This window comes from Acomys russatus, chromosome 10, assembly GCF_903995435.1.
Source record: "Acomys russatus chromosome 10, mAcoRus1.1, whole genome shotgun sequence".
Classification (NCBI taxonomy): domain Eukaryota; kingdom Metazoa; phylum Chordata; class Mammalia; order Rodentia; family Muridae; genus Acomys; species Acomys russatus.
In genome coordinates this window covers 2054896-2078845 of record NC_067146.1, presented here as the reverse complement: position 1 = coordinate 2078845, position 23950 = coordinate 2054896, and the positions used below count along the sequence as shown (strand labels likewise).

The 23950-nt window shown below is 43.6% G+C and overlaps 1 protein-coding gene and 1 pseudogene across 3 annotated transcripts; one reads left to right on the top strand and one right to left on the bottom strand.

Annotated features, from left to right (window-relative positions):
• Positions 1-8308: 8308 nt before the first annotated feature.
• LOC127194220 (olfactory receptor 9A4-like) lies at positions 8309-9293 on the top strand (annotated as a pseudogene).
• A 5322-nt stretch (positions 9294-14615) lies between these two features.
• On the bottom strand, positions 14616-23153 carry Clec5a (C-type lectin domain containing 5A). Of its 3 annotated transcripts, none has more exons than XR_007831250.1 (7): positions 23110-23153; positions 22587-22685; positions 19134-19193; positions 18669-18805; positions 16379-16485; positions 14871-15099; positions 14616-14782 (listed from the first exon to the last, which is right to left on the bottom strand). XR_007831250.1 is itself a non-coding variant. In XM_051151661.1 (7 exons), the coding sequence occupies exons 2-7, from the start codon at positions 22663-22665 to the stop codon at positions 14985-14987; spliced, it is 573 nt and encodes a 190-aa protein (XP_051007618.1). In that variant the 5' UTR covers positions 22666-22685; positions 23110-23153; the 3' UTR covers positions 14810-14984. The 3 variants fall into 3 exon arrangements, 2 of the variants coding, with proteins under 2 accessions (XP_051007618.1, XP_051007617.1); XM_051151661.1 differs by lacking the exon at positions 14616-14782 and adding an exon at positions 21737-21811 and having other exon boundaries at positions 14810-15099; XM_051151660.1 differs by lacking the exon at positions 14616-14782 and having other exon boundaries at positions 14810-15099.
• Positions 23154-23950: the final 797 nt, after the last annotated feature.

Sequence of the window (23950 nt, the reverse complement as noted above, 5' to 3'; positions counted from 1 at the left end):
GCAAGCTGCTTTTACCTTTCCTCTCAGAACTAAGGAAATTTCTTCACATTACCATTTAGGAAATACCCCAGAATGCCTAGTGCTATTGAGTCCCCAGTTGTTTTTTTTGTCTTTTTCCCTTTGTTTCCCCCCGCCCCGATGTCTATCTCTAAGGGAAGTTTTTCAGTGAAGAAAGTTAGCTCATTCGGACCCCAGGGATACAGTCTAGAGAAAGCCAGAGAAACTATTACTCCATTTCTCCTGAGGCTGATCAAAGTTGAGAACTTTTGTGGCGGGGAGCAGGGCTAAGTGGGACACTCCCTCACTAAGAGTGCCTTATCATGCAGGTTGCCTTCTCTTTGGCTCCAAGTCTTAGTTGTCTGCAAACAGTTCAAATCAGCCTTTCTTCTATGTGCAGTGCTCTGTTTTAATTGTACAGAAAGTAAAGGTGTCTCTAAGAAAACTCTACCAAAGGCTTCAATATTTATATAAAAAATCCAGAAGCCAGGAATGGGACTACTGGAAAGCAGACTCTGCATGGTACAGGCAGGTGACTGGGAATGTGACTTTGAAGGATTTGTTTTTTCCCTTCGCCCTTCCTTGGGTGATTCTGTCTGCCACCAGATGAGCCAACTGCTTTACCACATGCCCTGACCATGGTGTTCTGCCCAGAAGCAATGGGGCGAAGTGAGCACAGACTGAACCCTCAAAACTGTGAGCACACACAAGTGGTTTGTACTCTCCTTTTAAAAGGCTTTTTTTTTTTCCATATGTTTTGACACAGTGGGGCAAGATTAGCGGTCTACCTTCAATGTGCTGCTTATGACAATAAGAGCTATTTGCCATACTCAAAGCTGCCCTAGCCTTTACCAGTTACCCGAGTCCCAAAGCCACTTACACAATTTCAGATATATGTGTAGTAACAACGCTGCTTCTTGACAACAAGTTTTTTAAAATTTTATTCTATGTTCTGTTCTTCCATCAGATACTTGAGGCTGGTTAATTTATAGAGGAAAGAAGTTAGTTTGGATCACAGTTGTAGAAACTGAGAATTCCAACAGCATGGTGCTAGCCTCTGGGTGACGTTTGCTAGAAAATTTCTTACTATATTATAACATAAAATGCATCACATGATGGTGGGCGTGGTGGCACATGCCTTTAATCCCAGCACTCAGGAGGCAGAGACAGGCGATCTCTGTGAGTTCGAGGACAGCTTGGTCTACAAAGCAGGTTCAGGACAGCTACACAGAGAAACTCTGTCTTGAAGATGTCTCAGAGGTTAACAGCACTGTCTGTTCTTCCAAAGGCCCTGAGTTCAATTCCCAGCCACCACAAGGTGGCTCACAATCATCTGTAATGAGCTCTGGTATCCTCTTCTGGCAGGCATACTTTTGGGCAGAATACTGTATAAATAATAAAAATAAATCTTAAAAAAAGAAAAGCAAAATAAAAAAAAAGCATCATAGGATGAGACAGAATAAGTGTGGTAACCAATGTCTATCTTTTACTACAAAGTCACCGGTGCTTGTCTAACCAGTGTGAATTCCTGGGTTCAATTTCTTTTTGTTGTTCTTATTAATTTGTGAGAAAAATTTAACTTAATTAAATTATAATTCCATCATTTACCCCTCCCTCTTGTCCTTCCTAGGCCATCCAAACTCACAGCTTTCTTTTCTTTAACCTTTGTCATTTTATATATACACACAAACAAGTGATTCCATTCAGTTCAGCCTGCATATCTGTGTTTCCAGGGCTGGCCAGGGAGCTCATCCCTCAGGAAAACTAATTCTCTTGTTGTTAACAGTTGTTTTCTTTTCCCATTCCTAATAGCAAACATTAATGATAAGAGCCAAATTTAATGAAATAGAGATTTAAATTATTTGTTACAGTTATATATATATATGTATATATATATATTCACTTTACATCTTTTACACTCTTATCATAACCCCTCCCTCCTCTCCTCCTGGTTATTCCCTCTATCCCTCCATCCCTCCTCCCCTTCTCAGAAAAAGGGAGCCCCACTCAAACCCACAGCAGCACATTAAGTTGGTTAAGAACTGAGTTTATCCCTCTGTCACCGAGGCTGCGCAAGACAGCCCCGCCAGGGGGCATGTGACCAGTGATGGTAAAACAGGCAACAGAGTCCATGTCAGAGACAGCCCTTGATCCACTTACTAGCATACATAAGCAACCCTCAAAATTCTACCAGAGATCTACTACAGCTGACGAACGTGTTTATCATGTCCTCGACATGGTCGAATCACTGCACTCATGAAGTCACTGGCTATGTGGCCTGAAACGAAACCTTCACAAGATGAATGCAATTTTGTTTTAAAACTATATTCTGTAGTAGTTACTTGAAAAATGATACAAGTATTACAAAATGTAATAACGAATAGATTGTTTATTTTTGTAGTGTATTTCTGTGTGTATGACATATGCATGTACGTGCATATGTGGTGTGGGTGTGGTTATCTGTGCCTGTGCATGTAGAGGTGAGAGGTTAACATTAAGTACCTTTTTTAAAATTGGTCTCCATCTTATTTTTTAAGACGGACTTTTTCACTGAACTTGGAGCTTAATGATTGGCTAGACTGGATGTCCAGCCAGCCCCTGGGGCTCAGTGATTGGCTAGTCTGGCTGTCTAGCTGTCTGGCTGGGGTCTCTGGTTCTGGGATACTAGGCTCAATATTACAAATTACAGCCTTTACCTGAGTGCTAAAGCGTTGAGCTCAGGTCTTCATGCTTGCGCAGCGAGCACTTTCGCCATGAGCCACCTCCCAGCCCTAAAAACAAGTACTTCAAATGTAATTTTGTCATTTACTCAGCAACCCAGCCATCTTCATTTTTATATAATATTTTCTGCCACTTCAAAATATTGGCTTTTTATATTTTATTCCTTAATTCAGACATGTAAGGGAGACATAGCATGAGAAGACACACAAAAAATGCTCGCCTGAGTTGAGTGGCCTCGACCGGAAAGCGCGCATGCTGGAAGACTCCGTGGTCGGGGACTCTCACATACTCTGATGTTAAAATAGAAGGCAGTTCCTCTCTATTTGTTTTTTTTTTCTTACCATAATTTATGTAACTTTAGGCAGAGTAGATGTGATAGGAGATAGAGATCAGCTGGGAAAGTGGGTTCATAGAAACCTGGAGCTTCTTCCTTGGAAAAACAGCAAATGGAGGATGATACCGGTGCAGCAGGAGGGCCCGGAGGCCCCGGAGAGCCCAAGATTCAGTGGCTGCAGCAGCTTCCATGGAAGATTCTGTAGGGTCTTAGGGGCTGCGGTCATGGCGGTGGCCTTGGCAGTGGCCATGGCCGTGGGGCTCTTGGAGGTAAAGCCGAAGCCAAGGAGTGAATCCCTGTTACCAAACTGGGCTGGTTAAGGACATGAAGATCAAGTCCTTGGCAGAGATTTATCTGCTCTCCCTGCCCATTAAGGAATCCAAGATTATTGACCTTTTCCTGGGCACATCCCTAAAGGATGAGGTTCTCACAATTATGCCAGTGCAGAAGCAGGCACGGGCTGGCCAGCGGACCAGGTTCAAGGCTTTTGTCACTATTGGGACTACAATGGCCACGTTGGTCTTAGTGGTAAGTGCTCCAAGGAGGTAGCCACTGCTATCCGAGGGGCCATCATCTTGGCCAAGCTTTCCATCGTCCCTGTGCGGAGAGGCTACTGGGAGAACAAGATTGGCAAGCCACACACTGTTCCATGCAAGGTGACAGGCCGCTGTGGCTCTGTTTTGGTGCGTCTCATTCCCGCACCCAGAGGCACTTTCATTGTCTCTGCTCCTGTGCCCAGGAAGCTGCTGCTGACGGCCGGTATTGATGACTGCTGCACATCAGCCAGGGGCTGTAACTGCCACCGTGGGCAACTTTGAAGGAGAGAAACCTGTTCTTTAGGATCCCAAGTGTGGGACCGAACGGTCTAGTAAGAGAACAGGTGATGTTAATTCACTAGAAGAGCAACCACCTCGTGCAGGAGCTTAATTGCTACCAGATGAAAAAGATCCTGTGAGCAGACTCTGGGAGGAGCTATATAAATGAGCCCAGAACTGGCGGCAGGGCAGATTGAAGACTTGGGATAGATTTGGCTATTCATTGCTGCCCTTCAAGACGCTCCTAGAGAAAACCACTTGAGGGAAGGCTTCAGAGCTCTGGCTCCTTTTGAGGCTCTAGGGTCTGGTTACCCCTGGTTCCAGTGGAAGAAATCCTGTGGCTCCTGACCGGAGAATCGTTCCTCGGGACTGATATCCTTAAGGTTTTGTTGTTGTGTCAATTAATCCTTATTTCCTACTGTTTGGGTTAATCAGGTTATAACTGACGTAGGCTCGGTCAATAAGTTGTTAATAAAATATTTTGGTTAAGAAAGTTGAGTCTACACAACCTTGCCAAGTCCACTTTTGATACCATCTCCAAGACTTAAAGCTACCCGACACCTGACCTCTGGAAAGAAACTGTGTCCACCAAGTCTCCTTATCAGGAATTCACTGATCATCTTGTGAAAACCCACACCAGAGTCTCTGTTTAGAGGACTCAGGCTCCAGCTGTGGCTATCACATAGGTGTTTTTAATACAAGAAAAATAAAAGCGAATCAACTCTGTTTAAAAACAAAACAAATGAAACGAAATGAAACAAAACAAAACTTGGAGACACTGGAGCCAGTAGTGAGAGCACTAGTCTGAGAGTAGCTAAGGTTCTGTTGGGCTAAACTGCACACAGGACAGGCATAGTCCTGACTAGAAAGCTGCCACTTCACAGCCTGGATTGTTTGTTCATAACTTAAAAAAAATTATTTATTCACTTTACATTCCTATTGCAGCCCCCTCCCTCCTCTCCTCCTGGCCCCACTCTTTCCACTTTCCCCCTCCCTTCTCAGAAAAGAGGAGGCCCTCACTAACCCGCCCCTGTGCATCAAGTCACATCAGGACCAAGTGCATCCTCTTCCACTGAAGCCCAACAAGGCTGCCCAGCTAGGGGGAAATGATACAAAAGCAGGCGACAGAGCCCATGTCAGAGGGAACCCCTCCTAATTGCTAGGGGACCTTCATGAATACCAAGCTGCCCATCAGCTACATATGTATAGGGGACCTAGGTCCATTCCATGCATGCTCTTTGGTTGGTGGTGCAGTCTCTGTTAGGCCCCATGGTCCTTGGTTAATTGACTCTGTTGGTCTTCTTGTGGATGGAGTTCTTGTCTCCTCTGGGTCCCTCTATCCTTCTTTCAACTCTTCCACAAGACTCCCTGAGCATTAATGTTTGGCTGTGGGTCTCTGCATCTGTTTTGATCTGCTGCTGGGTGGAGCCTCTCAGAGGACAATTATGGTAGGCGCCTGCGTGCAAGCATAGCAGGGTCATTGTTAATAACATTAGGGGTTGGCTTTCTCCCATGGGGTGGGTCTCAAGTTGGGCAGGTTATTGTCTAACCCTTCCTTCAATCTCTGCCCCATTTTTATCCCTGTATGCCTTGTAGGCAGGGTCAAGTTTGGGTCAAAGATTTTGTGGGCATGTTGCTGCCCCCTTCCTTCCCTGGATGTCCTACCTAGCTATAGGAGGTGGCTACTTCAGTCTCCATACCACCAGCTGCTAGGAGTCTCAGCTAGAGTCACCCTTATATCCTCCAAGGAGCCTACTCTGTGGCTGGTCTCCAGCGTGTCCTTGAGATCCACCCCCCCCCGCCGGCCCCCCACCCACCGCATCAGCTTCCCTTCTCTCTCCCAGCCCTTTCATGAAATTTACAGGCAAATGGATAGAACTAGAAAATATTATCCCTAGTGAGGTAATCCCAAGTGAGACCCAGAAAGACACACATAGTATGCATTTACTTAAACGTGGATATTAGCCATTTAGTAAGGATAACCATTCTGCAATCCACAGACCCAAAGACACTATGTAACAAAGGAAGGCCCAAGGGAGGATGCTTGAATCTCCCTCAGAAGGGGAAATAAAATAACTGAGTGGGAGAGGGGGTGGGGAGAGGAATGAGTGTGGGGATCAGGTTGGGGGAGGGTGGGGTTGTGGGGGTTTGTTCATAATTTAGAATCTGAAAGAAGCTGACCAGGGGATTCAGAAGTGCCTGATAAGGAAAGCTTTAAGTTTGCCCACTAAACAACTTTTCAGGGCTCTGAATATTGATTAGCCTCCAGAGAGAAGGATAAAAGTTCTGCTCAGCTTTTTTTTTTTTTTTTTTTTGCTAGCATCCCTAGTGTATCTTTGAACTTTAAAAAATTGTTCCTTAGTGGATTACAAACTATCCTTGGGGGCAGATATAGGAAAGAAAGAAGGGAACAGAGAATATAAGAGAAGAAGACAAATGAACTTTCCTCACCACGATGATTTCTGGATGTTTCCCTAAGCGTCTCTGTATGTGTACAAGGTTCTTCCTTATGAATGTGGAAAGCAGCCACTGGCTCTGCCTCCTGGTGTTAGGTCTGGACTAGCCAGGAGATAGCCAGTTCACGTGATCCCTGGAGAGGCAATGAACTTCCTAGTTGAGTCCCCTTGTCTGGAGGTGTCTTCCAGGAGCTCCTGCCTATGAGCTATGGAACAGCAAAACACCATCATGGAAAGGCTTGGCTTATTGCTTTCTAAGGACACAGCCACACTGAAGAGAGACTGGGGTGCACAAAAGGTAAGCCAGAAGTTATATCTTCCTCCTTAGCAGAGAACAGTTACTAGGCTCTGTGCAGGGCTGGTACAAAACTCTGCCTTGCTCTCAAATCCCGCCCCTCTCTCTTCTCCTTATTTTTCTTCTATCTGCCTGCCATTTTGCAGAGCTCTAGGACTGGCAGATCCACAAGATCATGCTTTACTCTCTGTTCAGTGTCCGTTTCCTCACCTCTGTTCATTGACATAATCATGTAAAAAAAAAAACAAACCACTGAGTACATCTGAGTGCATATTGCCATCAAACTGTTTTTTGACACTGGCATTACAAGAAAGAGAAGACAAGCGACGAACTGTGGATGCATTAGTCAAATGTGGTGTTCTGAGGCTACATTTGTGAGCAAGCAAAAGTAATGACTTGTGATTGCAATAACAGCAACAGTAGGAAAAACGCAGCCCGATGGAGAGTAGAGAGCAAAGGTGTGTTGGGCTGCTTTGGAGAAAAATGAAGTCTCTCCAAATGAAGGGCTGGAAGGAGGAGACATCTGGGCAAACACCCAAACGAGGTGAAGGAAGGCACTCAGGCTGACCCACTGGTGTTTTCTGGTGTTTTTCTTTTCTCCCAGGACTGTGGAGAAAGCATGCTCACTGTAGTTCCTGTGGCGTTTCGCAAGCTGTTTGGTGGGACTGCGACAGTGGCAGGTTAGGTACAGGAGTGCACTAGAACTTTGAAGTCCTGTCTCCCATGGAAGGTAGAGTTTGAGGCCCAAGAGATGTAGGAGATGCTGTCTCCATCCCACCATTACATTCTTGCCTTCTGTTCCCAGGTGGAGACTTCACAGGACAGATGGAAATTGAAGATTAAAGTCTGAACCTCTTCACTCCTTCTGGACTCTTCCTTTCTTGCTTGCAGGAAACATATTCACTGAGGTAAGAGGTGAGGATGCTTTTCATCATCATCATCAAAAAATAAAAAATAGTGGAAGAGGGCAAGCTATTTCAGGAAGCAAGCCCCGGAGTCTGAGGAAGATACAATACTTTATTTCAGAAAAGGGGATGTCTTATGACTGTATCCCTTGTAATTAGATTCCACGCCCCAGCCACACTCCATAACTGATCCATATTGCAGAGGGGAAGCTTTCAGATGAACGCAACACAAATGGAGCCCCAAATGTGTTTGGAGAACACAGCGGATGTAAGGAGCCCCATCTCTGTCAGATCAGCCAGGAACACTTAGGACCATCGAAAGGCATCAGGGGTTTGTAAGACAGAAGCACAATTGCAGAGAAGAGGTATATAAACAAGCAGGCTGTGCTCAGGGAAGTAGAGTGATGGCTGATCACAGCGGGATGTAGGAAGAGTTACAGCATGGAGAGAGACAAAGGAACATGTTATTCTGGGTGAGTTTCCCTGTGTATGCTGTAAATGCTGTGGGTTGTGGTATTGATGATTAGCGCATATCCATTTGCCCTTGCACACTTCTAGTTTGCATTCACATATCTGAGTTCATACCCATATTATTCCTTAAACATTTAATATCAAGTTTGGATAGAAAATAACAGCCATGTTGTGGAGTTCAGGGACTCAAGGGGATGTCTCTTTAACCTGAAAATGTCTTCCGTGATTCTGAGGCGAGAAACATTGTCCTCTTCCTCCTCCTCTCTCTCTCTCTCTCTCTCTCTCTGTTGCTCTCTAGATTTTACAAGGAACAAGGACTCAGAACTAAATGTTGGGGAATTACACTAGTGCCACTGAATTTTATCTTGTTGGTTTTCCTGGCTCTGAAAAGCAACGCCACATCCTTTTCGCTACCTTCTGCTTCTTCTACTTAGCGACATTATCGGGGAATGCGGTCATCATTGTGATTGTCTGTGTTGATAAGCGTCTGCAGTCCCCCATGTACTTTTTTCTTGTTCACCTCTCCGTTCTTGAGATCCTGGTCACAAGCGTTATTGTGCCTGCGATGCTGTGGGGGCTGCTGCTTCCTGGGATGCAGGCTATCTCTCTGGCTGGTTGTGTCGCCCAACTCTTTCTGCAGCTTGCTCTGGGGGACCACAGAGTTTTCATTGCTTGGAGCCATGGCGGTGGATCGTTACGCGGCTGTCTGCAACCCTTTGAGGTACAGCGCCATCATGAGCAGTCGCACCTGCAACTCTGTGGTAGTTGTGTCATGGATATTTGGGTTCCTTTATCAAATCTGGCCAGTTTATGCCACGTTTCACCTTATCTACTGCAAATCGAATGTGGTGGACAATTTCTTCTGTGACCGAGGGCAGTTGCTCAAATTGTCCTGCAGCAATGCTATCTTCATAGAGTTTATCCTCTTTTTAATGGCGGTCTTTGTTCTCTTCGGTTCCTTGATCCCCACAATTGTCTCCTACACCTATATCATCTCCACCATCCTCAAGATCCCCTCAGCCTCTGGCCGGAGGAAAGCCTTCTCCACCTGCGCCTCCCACTTCACCTGTGTTGCCATTGGCTACGGCAGCTGCCTGTTCCTCTATGTGAAACCCAAGCAGACACAGGCCACAGGCGGCTGATTACAATAGGGTAGTTTCCTTGATGATTTCAATTGTAACTCCTTTCCTCAACCCTTTCATCTTCACACTCCGTAATGAGAAAGTCTTAGAAGCCCTACGGGATGGTGTGAATCATTGCTACCAGTTACTCAAGAGCTAGCCTTGCCCTTGGGTATGTACACCGCCAAACACTTGCTAAGAATGCTAGAATAATCTGGGAAGAGCACCTCTCAGCTCCTCCAGTTACTATCATTAAACAATCTGTGTTCAAAGACTTTAAGATTGACCACATTTTAAAAAATCTTATTCCTTTCCTCCCAGATTTTCTCCATCCCTAACCCACCCAAATTCATGTTCTCACTCTCGCTTAAAAACAGCAGCAGCAGCAGCAGCAGCAGCAGCAACAACAACACATCACCGAATTAAAAATCCACTAAAACCTCCCAAGTCTTATCTGAGTTGGCCATCTATTCCTCAGCATGCTGCCTGATATGGAGTGTGGTTGGTAACCAAGTGTCACTCCATTGAAGAAAATCAATTTCCCCTCTTCTAGAAGCTATCCACAGGGAATAGCTTCTTGGATAAGAGTGGGATTTCGTACTTATTTCCCCTCCTTTGTGCTGGGACTTATTTTTCTGTGACAGTATGCTCTGTCACAGTCCCTGTGAGTTCATCTGGGTATCTGTTGTTTTGATGGTCCATTTTAAAACCACATGAGAGAAAATAGTAAGGAAATTGTTGACGTGACTGATCCATTATTGGGGGAAGTTTTTTATTGTGAGTAAGAGAGAGGGAAAATATCCAGAGGTATCTGGAAGAGTCCAGAGCAGAGAGAAAAGAAAACAGAGTGGACATGTCCAGGGCTAGAGAAGTAGGAGAGCGCAGTGGAGATGGCAAGAGATAGAGAAATGAACACAGCAGGAGAGGGAATCGTGAGATTAGCCAGAGGCTAGCCACAGACAGAGTGTGTGGGGTGGTCAAATCATGTGGTTTACGAAAAGGGCGAGTGTGCTCAGGTGAGGGAGGGTCTAGGAGACTAATGTGGAGTTTGAAATGTACAACAAGTACTTGTTAATAGGGACTGAGGGACCCCCAGAGGCCAGCATGGACTCTATATACAGCCAGAGGAGCCATATGTTCCTTCTGCCAGAGGCAAGGGAAATGACTCCTTATTTTTTTTTTTTTTTTTTTTTTTTTTTTTTGCAGATAGGAATCAGGTTTACAAGTTTCTGAGGAATGCTGACTTTTTTTCTAACCACCAGAAATCCTCCCATAGTCCATCTTGAGCTCATTCCTAGACATACGGACCACGGGAACTAGCAATCGTCTGTCTCCGTAATTGCAGAGCTTTCTTGAGGTGTTGGAGGAAGACCTGGGGAAGGAGGCGTTCTCTTACTCCAATCACCCAGACCCTACTGTTGCCACAAAGGAGCCAGGTGATGGAGCTAGGATGAGAAGAGATCTGTGCTTTCCTTCTCCCTGGGCTGAGGGTGCCGGTGCACAGGGCTGAAGATGAGGCAGCCCCCGTTCACCTCTGGGCTTCTTGGTCTTCAGTTGTCTCCAGGTCTATAATGCCTCCCTTTACCTTGTCCTTCTTCTGTCCATCCTCTCCTACAGTCCTTCCCCATGCACCTCTATGTTCCTCTTTTGGCAGCTCCAGTCCCCAGTGTACTTCTGGGTTCCCGTTTCCCCTCACTCAAAAGCCTCGGAGTTTTCCATGCGGTTGTCCGGCTTTCTCCAGGGTTGCGCTCGTGTTTTGTTTTTCTGCATTGCCCAACTTCCCTCTTTCCCCCTCAGCTCCACCCCATTTTTAGTCATTGTTTCCATTTCTTTGGTCATGGCTATGTTGTAGAGTAATCCTGGGTAGAATTTTTAAACACTACAAATTAATGTTGTGTGGCATGTCCATAGGGATCTGGTTAAACAATATTTCACCCACTCAGTGGAATTTTCTGAAGCTGCTAGAACAAAGATGTTCTTCCGGTAATGGTTAGGGATGGGACACACCCTATATTCTGGAGTGAGGAAGCCAGAGTGTACTGAACGTAAGTGGCTGTGTATTCTCAGTTGCTGTGGATGGTAACGAGTTGTCCTAAAACCATGGTGATGAAGTGGGCATAAAGGGAATGGAAGACTTGGCACTGTGAACCTATTAATATTCTTTTTGTTTCTGCAAGCATGTACTAATTTCCTATAAAAAAAGAAAATAATTGAATCTCTCTTATTTGTCTTAAAGGGTGCACTAAGTCAAACTCCTATACTATTTTAATATATGCCACAGGCCCAAAATTGTCATCACATACACAATTGTCCAAGTAAAGAGGGATAATTAAGTCCTGATGTTCAATCACAACATTTATGGGAGGTGTTTTGGATGCTAACCTGTAATTGTAGTACTTAGGAGAGAGAGGAAGAGATTGTAAGCCTGAAGCTATGCTGTATTACTCAGTGATTTCTAGGCTGGAATGAATGGTATAGCAAGACCTGTCTTAAAACAAAGGATCTATGAAAGAGGATATAAAACTATTTGTTTTTTTTATAAAGTTCTAATTCTGTCATGGCATTTTGACTTAACTGGTAGATAAGTAAAGTGTAAAATTTAATGTAAAGTCACACAGCTTCTATTTCAAATGCCAATTCCAATTATATGTTAATTCATTAAAATTTATAGACTTTGGGTCTGGTTAATTTTGGTATGTGATGTTTTTATTTATATGCAAGATTTTTTTAAGTAATTAAATTTACAATAGAAAGACCACAAAGGAAAGACAAAAGGTAGCCTACCAGGTAGAAAGCCCTAGGTTTCATCTTCAGCATGACATAAAAACACAATTATGGAGGTGTTTCTAGATCTTAATATAGAAGCTGAGATCTCAGGAAAATTAATAGAATAGGGCATGTGTTGATATGACCATATTGTTTCCTTAAGGCTTTAGTCAAAAAGTCTGATAAGAACAAAAACACCATTCTCAGCAGGAGAAGCTATTTGAAGTACAAGAAACATCCTTTAAATCTTCATCAGACGATGATGAATGAGACACAAATCAAGATCACTCTGGGAAGTCATTCCCAGAAAGCAAGGCAGCTAGGTAATGGCACATGTTGGCAAGGATGCGAAAAATATCCGAGTCCATATATACTACTGATGAGAAGATGCAATAGTCCAGGAGCTTCTGAGGAATGAAAATTCTTTAAATAACGGATCACTTAACAACATGAACTAGCAATCCTACTCCTAGGTGTACACCTGAGAAGTGAATGTTTGTAATAGTTATAATAGTCGGCAGGTGGAAGAGCTAAAGTATCAGTCAGTTGCTGAAGGAACAAACAGATGGGATAGTATTCATCCATAGAGTGACACGCAGATTGTGGTAACAAGCTTTGCACCATGGTAACAAATGCCTGAGGTAGACAACTTATCAAAAGATTTTGGAGCTTTCAATCCATAACCGGTTCATTGCTATTGCACCTGTGGAGAGGCCACAGCTCATGTTAGAAGCGTGCAACAGAAGAAAACCACTCCTGGTTTGGGAGCAAAAGGGAGAAAAATGAAAGGGCTGAGGATTGTCCAGCCCCTATAGAAAGCACACTTTCAGGGACCTAAATACATTTCAGGAGTTATTTATTACCCATTAAAGGTCCATGGAATGAAACTTTGACCTTTGGGGGATACTCAAGATCCAGACTAGAGCACTGTTACATTGCTGAAATAAGTGGGTGAATCTCAAAAATCTTATTCTGAGTGGAGGAAGCCAGTAAAAAGGGGCCATATATTGTGTTGACTCTATTCTTATGACACAAGAGCAAGGATCTCTATAGAGACAGGAAGTAGACCAGTGTCTCCATAGGGCTGAGAGATACACAAAGATGGTATAGTAATAGTTGATGGGTATGGGATTTCTTTCCGAGGTGATGCAGGCAAACTAGTGTGAATGTACCAAACCTATTAAACTGTACATTTCAAATGGGTAAATCTTATGACATGTTATTTACATACTAATTAAGTACTGTACATAGTGTGCCTAATGTTACAGAATTGTGTAAGGGAAAGTATATTAGAAACAAAGCAAAACTCCAATTCAAATGGCTTACTAAGATCACTTTAAAAGCTCATATCACAGTTTTCTAAGAAATGCCGTTTGTCTACCCTTCATGAACCCCTTCCCCACTAATTGAAACAAAATCTGCAGAGTCCCTAAATATTCTTTTTCCTATGACTGCTCCTGCCCAGAGCTCTTTAAGAGCCTGTACATGTGTAACTTCTCATCTTGCGGGAAATTCAGACTTCAACCACAGAAATCACTAGATGTCCTCATTTCCTGACCCCAGTAGTCTGCAACTATTCTGTCATAAGACAGGAAGTGTGGTAATGAAAGTTCTCTTTTCTCAAAAGGGACGAAGATTTCCTTTCTGTTGTCTGAGTTCTGTGGCTCACCTCTGGTGAGAACGCAGTTGCTTCTCTCTAGCAGAGGTTCAACTCACCCTGTCCCAGCCATGGCATTTATGTTTTCAGACCACCCGAGAACTTAGAGCTCCATAGGGTCCAAGCACAATTCCAGTATCCACCAGATTACTTCTGATGGCCTTCTTCAAGCAGCATTTGGTAGCTAGTACATTATCGTATTAAAATTATAATGCATCAACAATTATGAGAACTAGAAATTAGAAAAAATAACTATTATAATAATAGAATTTACAATTTATTTTGACTAGTGACCCATGTACATATTGCTGTTAGATGAAAATATTGAGTCGATTATTAGGTTGCTTTAATTCCTTTATCTTTCTATAAGCTTCCCTCTAGTCTAATTCTTGTTAGTCAAAACAACACATGCATTTCTTTTCTCCTATGACGTTAGGTATGTATACAACTGATATCTTCTTGTGAATGCAGAAAGTAGTTAAGATGCCCAAGACTTTTCTACTTCACTTCTGCCTTTCTTTCATTGTGATAAAATAATCCTCCTGTTTCATCTCTCATATTTTGCCACTTTGACCCCATTTTGTCCCCACTTTGTCCATTTTCTTCTAATGAAAAGGAGTTATATGCATCATTATAGAGTTTTATTGCCCCCCTAAAACAAACAAAAACCAAAAACCAATTTTGGCTTCAGTGTATTTTCTGGCCTCCTTGTATCCCTTTCTCTCCTGCCCATCACTCTTTCTCCCTCCCTTCCACTTCCTTTCTCCTTTCATCCCTGTTCTTCCCTTTCCCTGTCTCTTCTCTTACCCTTCTCTTTTATCTCTGTCCTATACAGAACTTTCTTTGTTCCTGCAATATTTTTTCAGTTCCAAGTTGAGCTGTAGATGTCCTCCCAGAAGCCTTGGTCTCAGTTAGGAGGACCCCTGCTTCTAAGGAGGAGTAGGGGAACAGGAGTCTTTTGGGACTAGAGGAGGTCGTAAAGCCGAGCCTATCGCCTACTCATAGTGCTGAACAATTCTCATATCTGTTCAATCCGCAGTTTCTCCTCGCTAGCATGGGCATGCTCTCTGAGGATGATACAGGTTCTGTCAACAGACAAAACCCCACGAATTAGTCAAAATACTCAGCTCTACAGAAACAGACTTCATTTCCATATGGATTTCATCTCCAGCAGGCTGGCCCTATCTGCTGGAGATGACGAGAGTCTAGTCCCCTCTCTCAAGGGGTGTGGTCTTGGGGAATGCCTGGTGTAGAAAAGGAGTTTCACCGTGTGAGAAGATGATTGTGAAGGAAAAAATGTATTGACTCTGAGGATTCATTAGGGAGCTCCACCTATGGAAGACGGGCACAGTGCTTGATGCTCTCTATTTCCTGGGCTAGCTTCAGTTGCAACTCATCTCTTTTGCTGCCTCTGTAAATGTTTGCCCTTGCTGTAGAGACCCATAATCACTTGGGAGTCTTCTCGCAGATCCAGCGATAGGTGACGTCACACGATACAGCATCAAATGTCTTTGTCAGGCCTATAGTGACGCAGAGGAAGTTCTGGTTCTCGTTGGTAACACTAAATGAAGAGAGAAAAAGGTAGTTAAGGTTTCGGGTCTGACTTGGACTGTTAGTGAGGGAGGGTCTCATGAGAGCTGTGCATGGAGGGGATGCAGCCTTATGAAACCACACACCCTCCTCCCCTGCACTGTGTCTTTCATCTCAACTTAGATCCCGTCTTCTCAATACATCTTCACCAACCCAGCCCTATACCCCTCGCTTCCCCTCACCTCCCCTGTGAAGACTCACAGACTCCAAGGATCTTGGCCTAACTTGCTAATATTAGGTTGAAAATATCCTATGTGCTGTCACTGCCTGCATCCCTAAAAATCATATTTCAGTACTGGTTGTATGTTTATAACAGGAAAGCCCAAGGAAGGAGGAAAGGAATTTTTCACCCCTTTCTACACTTGAGCTGACTCTAGGAAAAACTTGGTGGATGCAAACTGATGGACTTCTTCTTTTTTTTTTCCTGATGGACTTCTTATACTTCCTTTCTGTCATACAGATCCTTTGGTCTGACTATAAAAGTCTCCTTTCATAAAAAAGTTGCATGGGATTGGTCCAAAGGGACTATGGAGTCAAATGATCACCCTGCTGTGGCTATATGAAACCCAACACATTTCTAACTTTTTTTCACATCCAGTTCAACTACTTGGGAGAAATAAAAGCTTTCTCTATGACATCCTGGTAAAGACACGGAGAAAGAATCCATTTTCAACACGGTGTAGCACCTGATGTTAGTAGACACCGAGTGTACACTAATTTCCTCCCCACTGTAAGGAAATGCAAATTGCAGGTTGGGGGACTCAGCTTGTTCCTTGTCTGGCTCATCATATCTATATGAAGACTGGGAAGGTTACAGCCTTCTCCAAAGTTTGACCCCGTGGAATGATGTCCTGAAAATAGCTCCTGAGAGTTACAGGTTCAACTTAAGATATAGATAGGCTATAGGCATATAATACACTCTCTTCAAATGAAGGAGCTGTATCTGGAGAAATGACATGATGCATGGTTTAATGGGCTATGAAATATCATATGAGGTACAGCCACAGCTATGTGTGTGGGTCAGTTTGAAGAAGATAATTTATTATATGACTGGTTCTCTTCTAGTTTTACATTATGCAAGATGCTTGATATTTTCTATAACAAAAAGGTTAAACAGGAAAGAAATGGGTTGGAAGGAACCAGAAAATCAGAACAGAGACCAGCCTAAGCCTCTGAGCTGTCTCAGTCTGACCCTTGGGTTTTGTCTCCTTATGCAAAAATCCCTAGGGCAGTGTAACGTGCTCACGTACTTGCCATTGAACACAGATTTGTTGACCCAGTGCCACGTTTTCTCTCCAGGCTGACGCACCAAACCAATAAAGTGCTTCTCAGAATCAGCTATGTCCTGAAGAAACTTCTAGAAATTAAAAGAGAAGCCCAGCAGTGAGATCGTCACTGCTGCATCCTGAGTGGGTGGTCAATGGTTGGCCAGGGAACCAGGAAGGTAGCAGGGGATTGGGTAGTGGATATCACGGGCACTTGCCCTTAAATCCCAAGGAAGCTCTGAAACTTTGCCAGAAGTAAGATCACCTGGATATCTGAACCAAACATAGACTGCCTGGCTTCTGGTACAGAGAGTCTCATGGAGATGATGAAGAGCTTAGGTTACTGATAAATGCTCTGGTGATGTCAGTATTGCCCTCCTGGGCCAACCCAGAACAGCCGGGGAAGGAGGACACCACAGTCAAAACTAGGTCATTTCAAACATACATTTTATATCTGGTATGACTCTCTTTGTAGAATTTTCATTATTCTAGAAGACTTCACATTACCAATAAAGCTCAATCAAATGAAAAAAAAATGTACTGAGAGTTATCAGCAAACCATAAATGTTGTGATCTTTTTTTTTGTCTGCTCAATATGCAGAGGAGGCTAGAGACTTAGGGTAGCATGGTGGAAATTGGATGCACCAAAACTTAAATGGTGAATAGAGGAAATAGTGGGATTGATTTCTACTTGTTCTCCTCTTCTCTGTACCTTGCTCTTTCTCTCTCCATCCTCTGCCTCTCTATTGCTCCTGATTTTATACCAGAAAACATCTTGCTTTTCCACTTGGGTACTTTGCCCTAGAGATTTGTGGGATTCTGATTGCTGGCCTTGTTTATCTATTCAGGGACACCCCTCTTGAAAATTCCTCCCATCACAGGATGATTTTGGGGAGGAAAGAATAGTGGAGGAAAACATGAGTGGGGTGTAGCGTGGTACCTAGTGTCCAGCTAGTGTGAAGGCCTGAAGAAGAGGCAACTATACATAAAATATGTCTGACCTAAAAGTGATGAATTCAATGTTCTCTTGTTGTATATGATCTTCGTCAAACAACTTTTATTTTGGCTGAGGGGATGTATCAGTTGGTGAGGCATTTGCTGTGTAAGTGTGACTACCAAGATCAGATTCCCCAGCACCCATGGGAAAGCCTGATGGTGGAGTGATCCGTAATCCCAGCTTTCCTATGGCAAGATGAGAGACAGAAATAGAGGATCTCTGAAGACTGGGAGTGGGGAGCAGATAACCTAGCTATGTGGTGGTGAATAACAAGTCACCCTGCCTCAAACAAGGTTAAAAGAAAAAGGATGCAATAAGCAAAGCTGTTACATAGTGTTAGTCTATTTTCATTGCCACAAAGGTAAACTCCAAATTGTTATCTGATTCTTTGTTTTTGGCATTATAATGATGTTAATACATATTTTTCTTACATACAATGAGATGATGCTCTAATATCTCAAGTAACTCATATCTTTCTCCTTTACTATATATATTAACATCTCACAAAATATTCTGTAATTTTTTCAGTAATTTATATTTGTATTATATTAACACTTATTCATGCACTCATTTTTTATGTCTGTGGTTTTGTGTGTGTGTATGTGTACATATCATGTGTACTATCATGCATGTGTCACTTTGGGAGGTTAGAGCACAACCGGTGGGAGCTGGTTCTCTCTGAGATCATGTGGGTCCTAGAGATTGAACTCAGGCCATCAGACCCAGTGGCCAGAACTTGTACCCTCTGTGTCATCGTACCAGGTTCATATGACAGTTACTTATTTTAATTTATTTGTTTTATATATTATACATATGTATGTGCTCACATGTGTGTGACATAGTCTTTCTGTGGAGATCAGAGGGCGATTGTGGGAGTTGCATCTCTCCTTGTGTTATGTGAATCTCAGGTTTCTGGGGTCAAATTCAGGTCATCATTCATGATAGCACACGACTGTATCTATTGAGCTATCCTCCCAGTCCTTAAACTACTTCTGCATGCATTAGGTCTCTGGTAACTCCTTGGGCTTTAAATGTCTCTGTCCATCCTTATTGGGGTTTATGGGGGAAGACAACAGAATCTGGGTTTCTAGTTTAGATGAAGATGAAGAACCTCCCATTGCCAGGTTTAGGAGAAGGAGGACTGTGAACTTCCCAGCTAGGCTCATCTCTAGTCCTCATCAGCATCCTACCCCTACACCACCAAATTGTCCCGTAGACTCCGCCAAGCGCCGCTGGTGCAGGGCAGACTGGTCTATTACACCATCCCAATGCTCTTACCAGTTTCTCTGGTGTGTTGACAATTGCCAGTGTAGAACCTTTTGTCTCACAGTCATCCTTGCTGTTTTTCCAAGATAATTCGGAGGTGGAGAAGAAGAAGCATCTTCCTTGATAAAATTCCCAGTCACTGGGACAGGCTGCAGAGAATGGGGGTAGGAAGGAGCAAAGACAGAGACGGAGAATGAAAACGTGATTATTGCTTTGCAGTGTGAACCCTGGAACCGAGTCATAAAATGATGGCACATGAGTTTCTGAATAACTACTGACATTAAAAATTCTTCCCGATTTATGAAGAGATTCCATCACTCTAGTCAGCCTCCCTGTTCCTGACAGAGAGAGAATAAATGTTTTTCATCGTTCCTTTGAGCAGAAGTCTCACAGGAAAGGAGATGATAGGAAAAAGTCCTTGAGAATCAGCTTGTGGGTACCAAGGGGGTGGGAGGAGCCCGGGGCCAGGCACTGTACCTGTTCCATAGCTCCTTGTAGGAGCGAGGCTTTCATCGTTTCTGCCCAAAATCCGTGAGACTGAAATGCAAAGAAAGCCAGATGGTTACTACATGGCAAACATAGCAGTCCTTAGGGTGTGGGCTGCTGAGTTCCAGCTGTCTGTTTCTAAATGTCCCTGATGTTCTGGATGGAAAAAGTATTTTCCTGGACAAAATTCTCAGTGTTTGGGGCAGGCTGAAGAGATTTGAGATGGGTGGGGTGGGGTTGTGGAAGGAAGGAGGGAAGAAGGAAAAAGGGAAGGAGACAGGGATGGAAAGAGATGCTGTGGAGAGGACATGGGCCTTGGCTGCTCAACTACAGTTGTCAGACATTTTCTTTCTTTGAAGTGTCCATCTAACTATTACCATGATCTATCAAGCTTTTTACTCAAGTCCTACTTTATGCCTCACCTCCCTCCCCCCTCCCCAGCTCCCATCGCCGTTATGGTAGTAGTTGTGAACTGCTTAGGAGACAAAAAAGATGAGAGAGAGAGAGAGAGAGAGAGAGAGAGAGAGAGAGAGAGAGAGAGAGAGAGAGAGAGTATTCCAGAGTGCTCTTCTTTCTTTCTTTTTTCTTTTTCTTTCTTTATTTCATTTTTTTTTTTTTGAGACAGGATTTCTCTGTGTAACAGCCCTGGCTGTCCAGGCTGGCCTCCAACTTGAGGGTCCTCCTGCCTCAGCCTCCTGAGTGCTGGAATTAAAGGCATGCGCCACCACCACCTGGCTCATTTCTTTCTTATATACATTTTTAGCGTGGTTATCTCCAGAGGGCTGTTTGAAGCACTTTTTTTTTTAACCCAACAGAATATTTTTATTAATTATTTGGGAATTTCACATAATGTACTCTGACCACACTTGCCTCCTAGTCCTCCCAGGTTCACTCTCATCTACCCTTCTGGCCGCCTCTGAGAAAAAAGAAGAAAAAGAAAAATAGAAGAAAAAAAAAAAAAGGAAGAAAATTCCAAGTCCATTTTGTGTTGCCCATATACTTTTACTCCGGGCCCCACATCGCATTTTTGCTGCTCCCTTTATTTCTGGGTCCAAACCCTCTACGTGAGGCTGTAAGGCTATAATCCAGGGCAGCCTTTCGATGCTTTTATCATTGGCATTTCCTCAGCTCTAAGGATTGCAACTGAGTGAAGCAGGACGCAGGACTCAGGGCATTGCAGCAGATAAGAACGTAGGTAACTGATCCAGAGATTTCTCTAAATATAAAAGTTTACTTTTTAAAATACAAAATGTGGGGATTGATGGGCCCCTAAGAGGCTCATTTCTCCCTGAAGCACTGGCTGTCTGAGCAGACCAATACGATGGTTCCATAGGCTACTGAACTCTCCCCTCAGGGATCCTGGTTATATTTTTGGTTATGCTTAAGACATTTACCCAGGTACCAAGTAGTAACTTAAAAGGCGTATTGATGAGACAGACATCAACATTCACTTTTTATTGCATCCTCTAGCTCAGTGACTTTAATATTATAATAGACTCGTTTTTAAAAAATTAAAATATAATTTTTTTTGGTCTTAAAGATGTCAGTAGTGATCCGCATCTTAAGAGGTAGTGACAGGGAGTTCTTGCAGAAGGCCTCAAGAAGCTCTAGAGGGCTTGGGGCTAGAGAGATGGTGCAGTTCCCAGCACCCCCATGCTGGCTCACACCACATGTAACTCCAGTTCCAGGGGGTGTGATGTCCTTTTATGGCATCCATAGGCACCCCATACACACACGTGTATATGTGAAGGCAAATCATTCATATACACAAAATGAATAACTGTTTAAAAGCAGAGTCGTGAATTAGAAACAAGCCCCATGCTCCTTTTGTGTGAAACATCTGGCATTGAGATTTTTTTCCCTTATAGATGAGGCTTGATTGTTATCTTATTTTTGTTCTTTTAAAAAAATTTTTTTAAAATTAATTTATTCTTGTTACATCTCAATGGTTATCCCATCCCTTGTATCCTCCCATTCTTCCTTTCCTCCCATTTTCCCATTATTCCCCTCCCCTATGACTGTTCCTGAGGGGGATTACCTCCCCCTGTATATGCTCATAGGGTATCAGGTCTCTTCTTGGCAACCTGCTGTCCTTCCTCTGAGTGCCACCTGGTCTTCCTCAAGACCCAGCTATTCCACTCCTTGAAATATACCCAGAAGATGCTCCATGGTTGGTCTAACATAATGTTTGTTACACAAAAAGATGCCTAGTCTTTTTTAGTGGAACATGACCGTGTGTGTGTGTGTGTGTGTGTGTGTGTGTGTGTGCGCGTGCGCGCGTGTGTGTGCATGTTTGGGTGAGTGTATATACTGGGTGTTTTCTTCAATCATTGTCCATCTCCTTTACTAAGACAGGGTCTCTTTATGAATCTGGAGTTCACAAATTCAACTAGGCTGACTGGCCAATGAGCACCATGGATCCACCTATCTGCCTCCGTCCACCAGGCTTGGTGTTACAGGCACACACTGCAATGACTTTGCTGTTCATTTCTCCACTTGTAAAGGAGAAAAGGACCGTAGTGTAGCATTTGTACCCAAGTTTCTTAGGAACCGTTAGAATTCAGGGCGTAGAAGCTGGATGCTAGCGAGATTACCATTTTGCACATTAGTGGTTCCGTAGCTCTCCGTGGGAATGAAGCCATCATTACTTTTGCCAAAAACCTGTGGGACTGCAAAGAAAATCCGCTAGTGGCTCAGCCCCAGTGTGGCTGCAAATGAAGGGAACAAATGAGCCACAGGGGATGCCAGGGAACTGTGACCAGGAGGAAGCACTGAGGTTTTTGCCTCTGAAGGAGTGTGTGTATTTTCACTGGTTTTCACTTAGCTACATGTATCTTTTCTGCTCTCCTTATAGTCATTACACGTTAAAATTGAGTCACCAGAAAAATGCCCCTTACTTAACTGCTTCAACTTACTCACATTTCCTTCCTCCCTAACTTTTCTTACTGGCTTCAGAACTAAATCATTGGCTATGAGGCTTCTAATGAATACAGTAAATACTAATGATTTGATTGAGAATGATTTATTCGCACAATGTGCGCATGCGCACGCGCGTGCACACACACACACACACAACACACACACACACACACACACACACACACCCCAGTTAAATCTTGCTCTTATAGTTAGCTCTTCATACAGCCTTATTCTATGGAGCAGTTTTTTTTAAAATTATAGCAACAGTAAAAAGCCAGGCAAAAACATTCTAGTGAAGATTGTCCAATGAAGACTCTTATAAAAGCTTCATGCAAGGGCTCTCCCCTCTTTCCACAGTCAGTCGTGTATCTCTATTGTAGACCATGGCACCCAACTCCACATGTCTGCTGGAGTGTGGGAGGACAATGAGGAAGAAGTCGGGCATTGAGTCTTTACACTCAGGCTGGCGTTCTGAGTAGAATAAACCAGCATGGATGCTGGAGAGAAGCTTGCACAAATACTCACAATACAGCAGGAATAAGGTCATCCCAACAGCTTTGATCACTACTACAATGAGCCCTGAGATGATCATGTGCCAGTTCATGATGATGGGGATTCAGGGACCTGTGGAGAATCAGCGCAACATCATCAGAATCTGGGCGTGAAGCTGCTTTCTCCTGTCTGAGCATTGTCTCTTGCTCAGAGTACCCAAGGAGGGACTGGAAGACAGACATTCTGTTTACGGGTGGAAGGAAGTGACCCAGACATGTCCAGAACACTGATGGGAGACCTGACATGCTGTCTCTCCTTCATGGAATCTTTAGCATTAGGCCTTAACAAGGGTTTCCTGAATTCTGTCTAATAAGTAAATCTCCTGCAATCCAAGAATAGTCTTGAAATTACCCTTGTTGACAAGTTTCTAGTCTTGCCAATGCTAATTGCACTTATAGAAGCCCCAGTCTCCAGTGTGTCAGTGGTATGTGACAGATGAACAGAGGACAGACAGACAGACAGACAGACAGACAGACAGACAGACAGACAGACTTACCTGATCTCTTTCTGGAAGTCTGGGCTGTCATACAAATAGTCTTTTTGAAAGGTTACTACTTGGTGCGGTGAGCAGGGTTCCTTGTCTCCTGAGTGTATGCTCCTGCTTGGGTAATGTTCTTGTTCACAACAGCTCTGTCCCAGGAGCATCTCCAAGCAGATGCTTCTTCCTGTTTGGTGCTCTTGATAAAGGAGCAGGCGGGGCAAAGAGGGGAAGGGAAGCTCTAGCTCAGCAGGAGGAAGGTTCTTGTCAGGGGAATGTCTCCAGAAGGATTTGAAAAACTATGCTCCTTAGCTCAGACTCACCCTTTATCTGTTAACTTTCTGTTGCTCGTAGGATGAGATTTGGCTCCTTAATATAGTATACACATCTTTGCATATCCCTTCTTTTGTGCATGTTAAGTGCTCAGCCATGTGATCAGTATTCTCTTAGCATCTGGGATAGATGTGGTGGTCCCATGCCTCTCATCGGTACCAAGTCTTATCTGCCAGGAACACTGAGCTGAAATTTATGCATTTTCTCATCCCGGCACACCTGTATGACCACATAATCACAGAACACTAATATTATCATCTTCTGTTTGTCTCTCAGTCAGTCAGTCAGTCAGTCAGTCAGTCTGTCTGTCTTTCTGTCTGTCTCAGACACACAATAGACTCCTCTATGTTCTCTTTGACTAGATAACTCTGATACACCTTTAGATTTCGCTTCCTTCAGGAAAACTCCTCTGCCAATCCTCCTGTCACCTGTCCCATGACACTGGGTATCTGCTCCTTGGGAGAATCCTTGCCTGATTATCTACTTCTGCATTATGCTTTCGACACTCTGAAGCCATAGAGGCCGA

Excerpts from the sequence above, each read along its gene's own strand:
- Clec5a (XM_051151661.1), bottom strand. The coding sequence starts at position 22,665 with ATGAACTGGCACATGATCATCTCAGGGCTCATTGTAGTAGTGATCAAA. Across the intron at positions 21,812-22,586 it reads GACCTTATTCCTGCTGTATT|TCCCACAGGTTTTTGGCAAA; the intron begins GTGAGTATTTGT and ends TTTTCTTTGCAG. Across the intron at positions 18,806-19,133 it reads TACAAGGAGCTATGGAACAG|CCTGTCCCAGTGACTGGGAA; the intron begins GTACAGTGCCTG and ends CATTCTCTGCAG.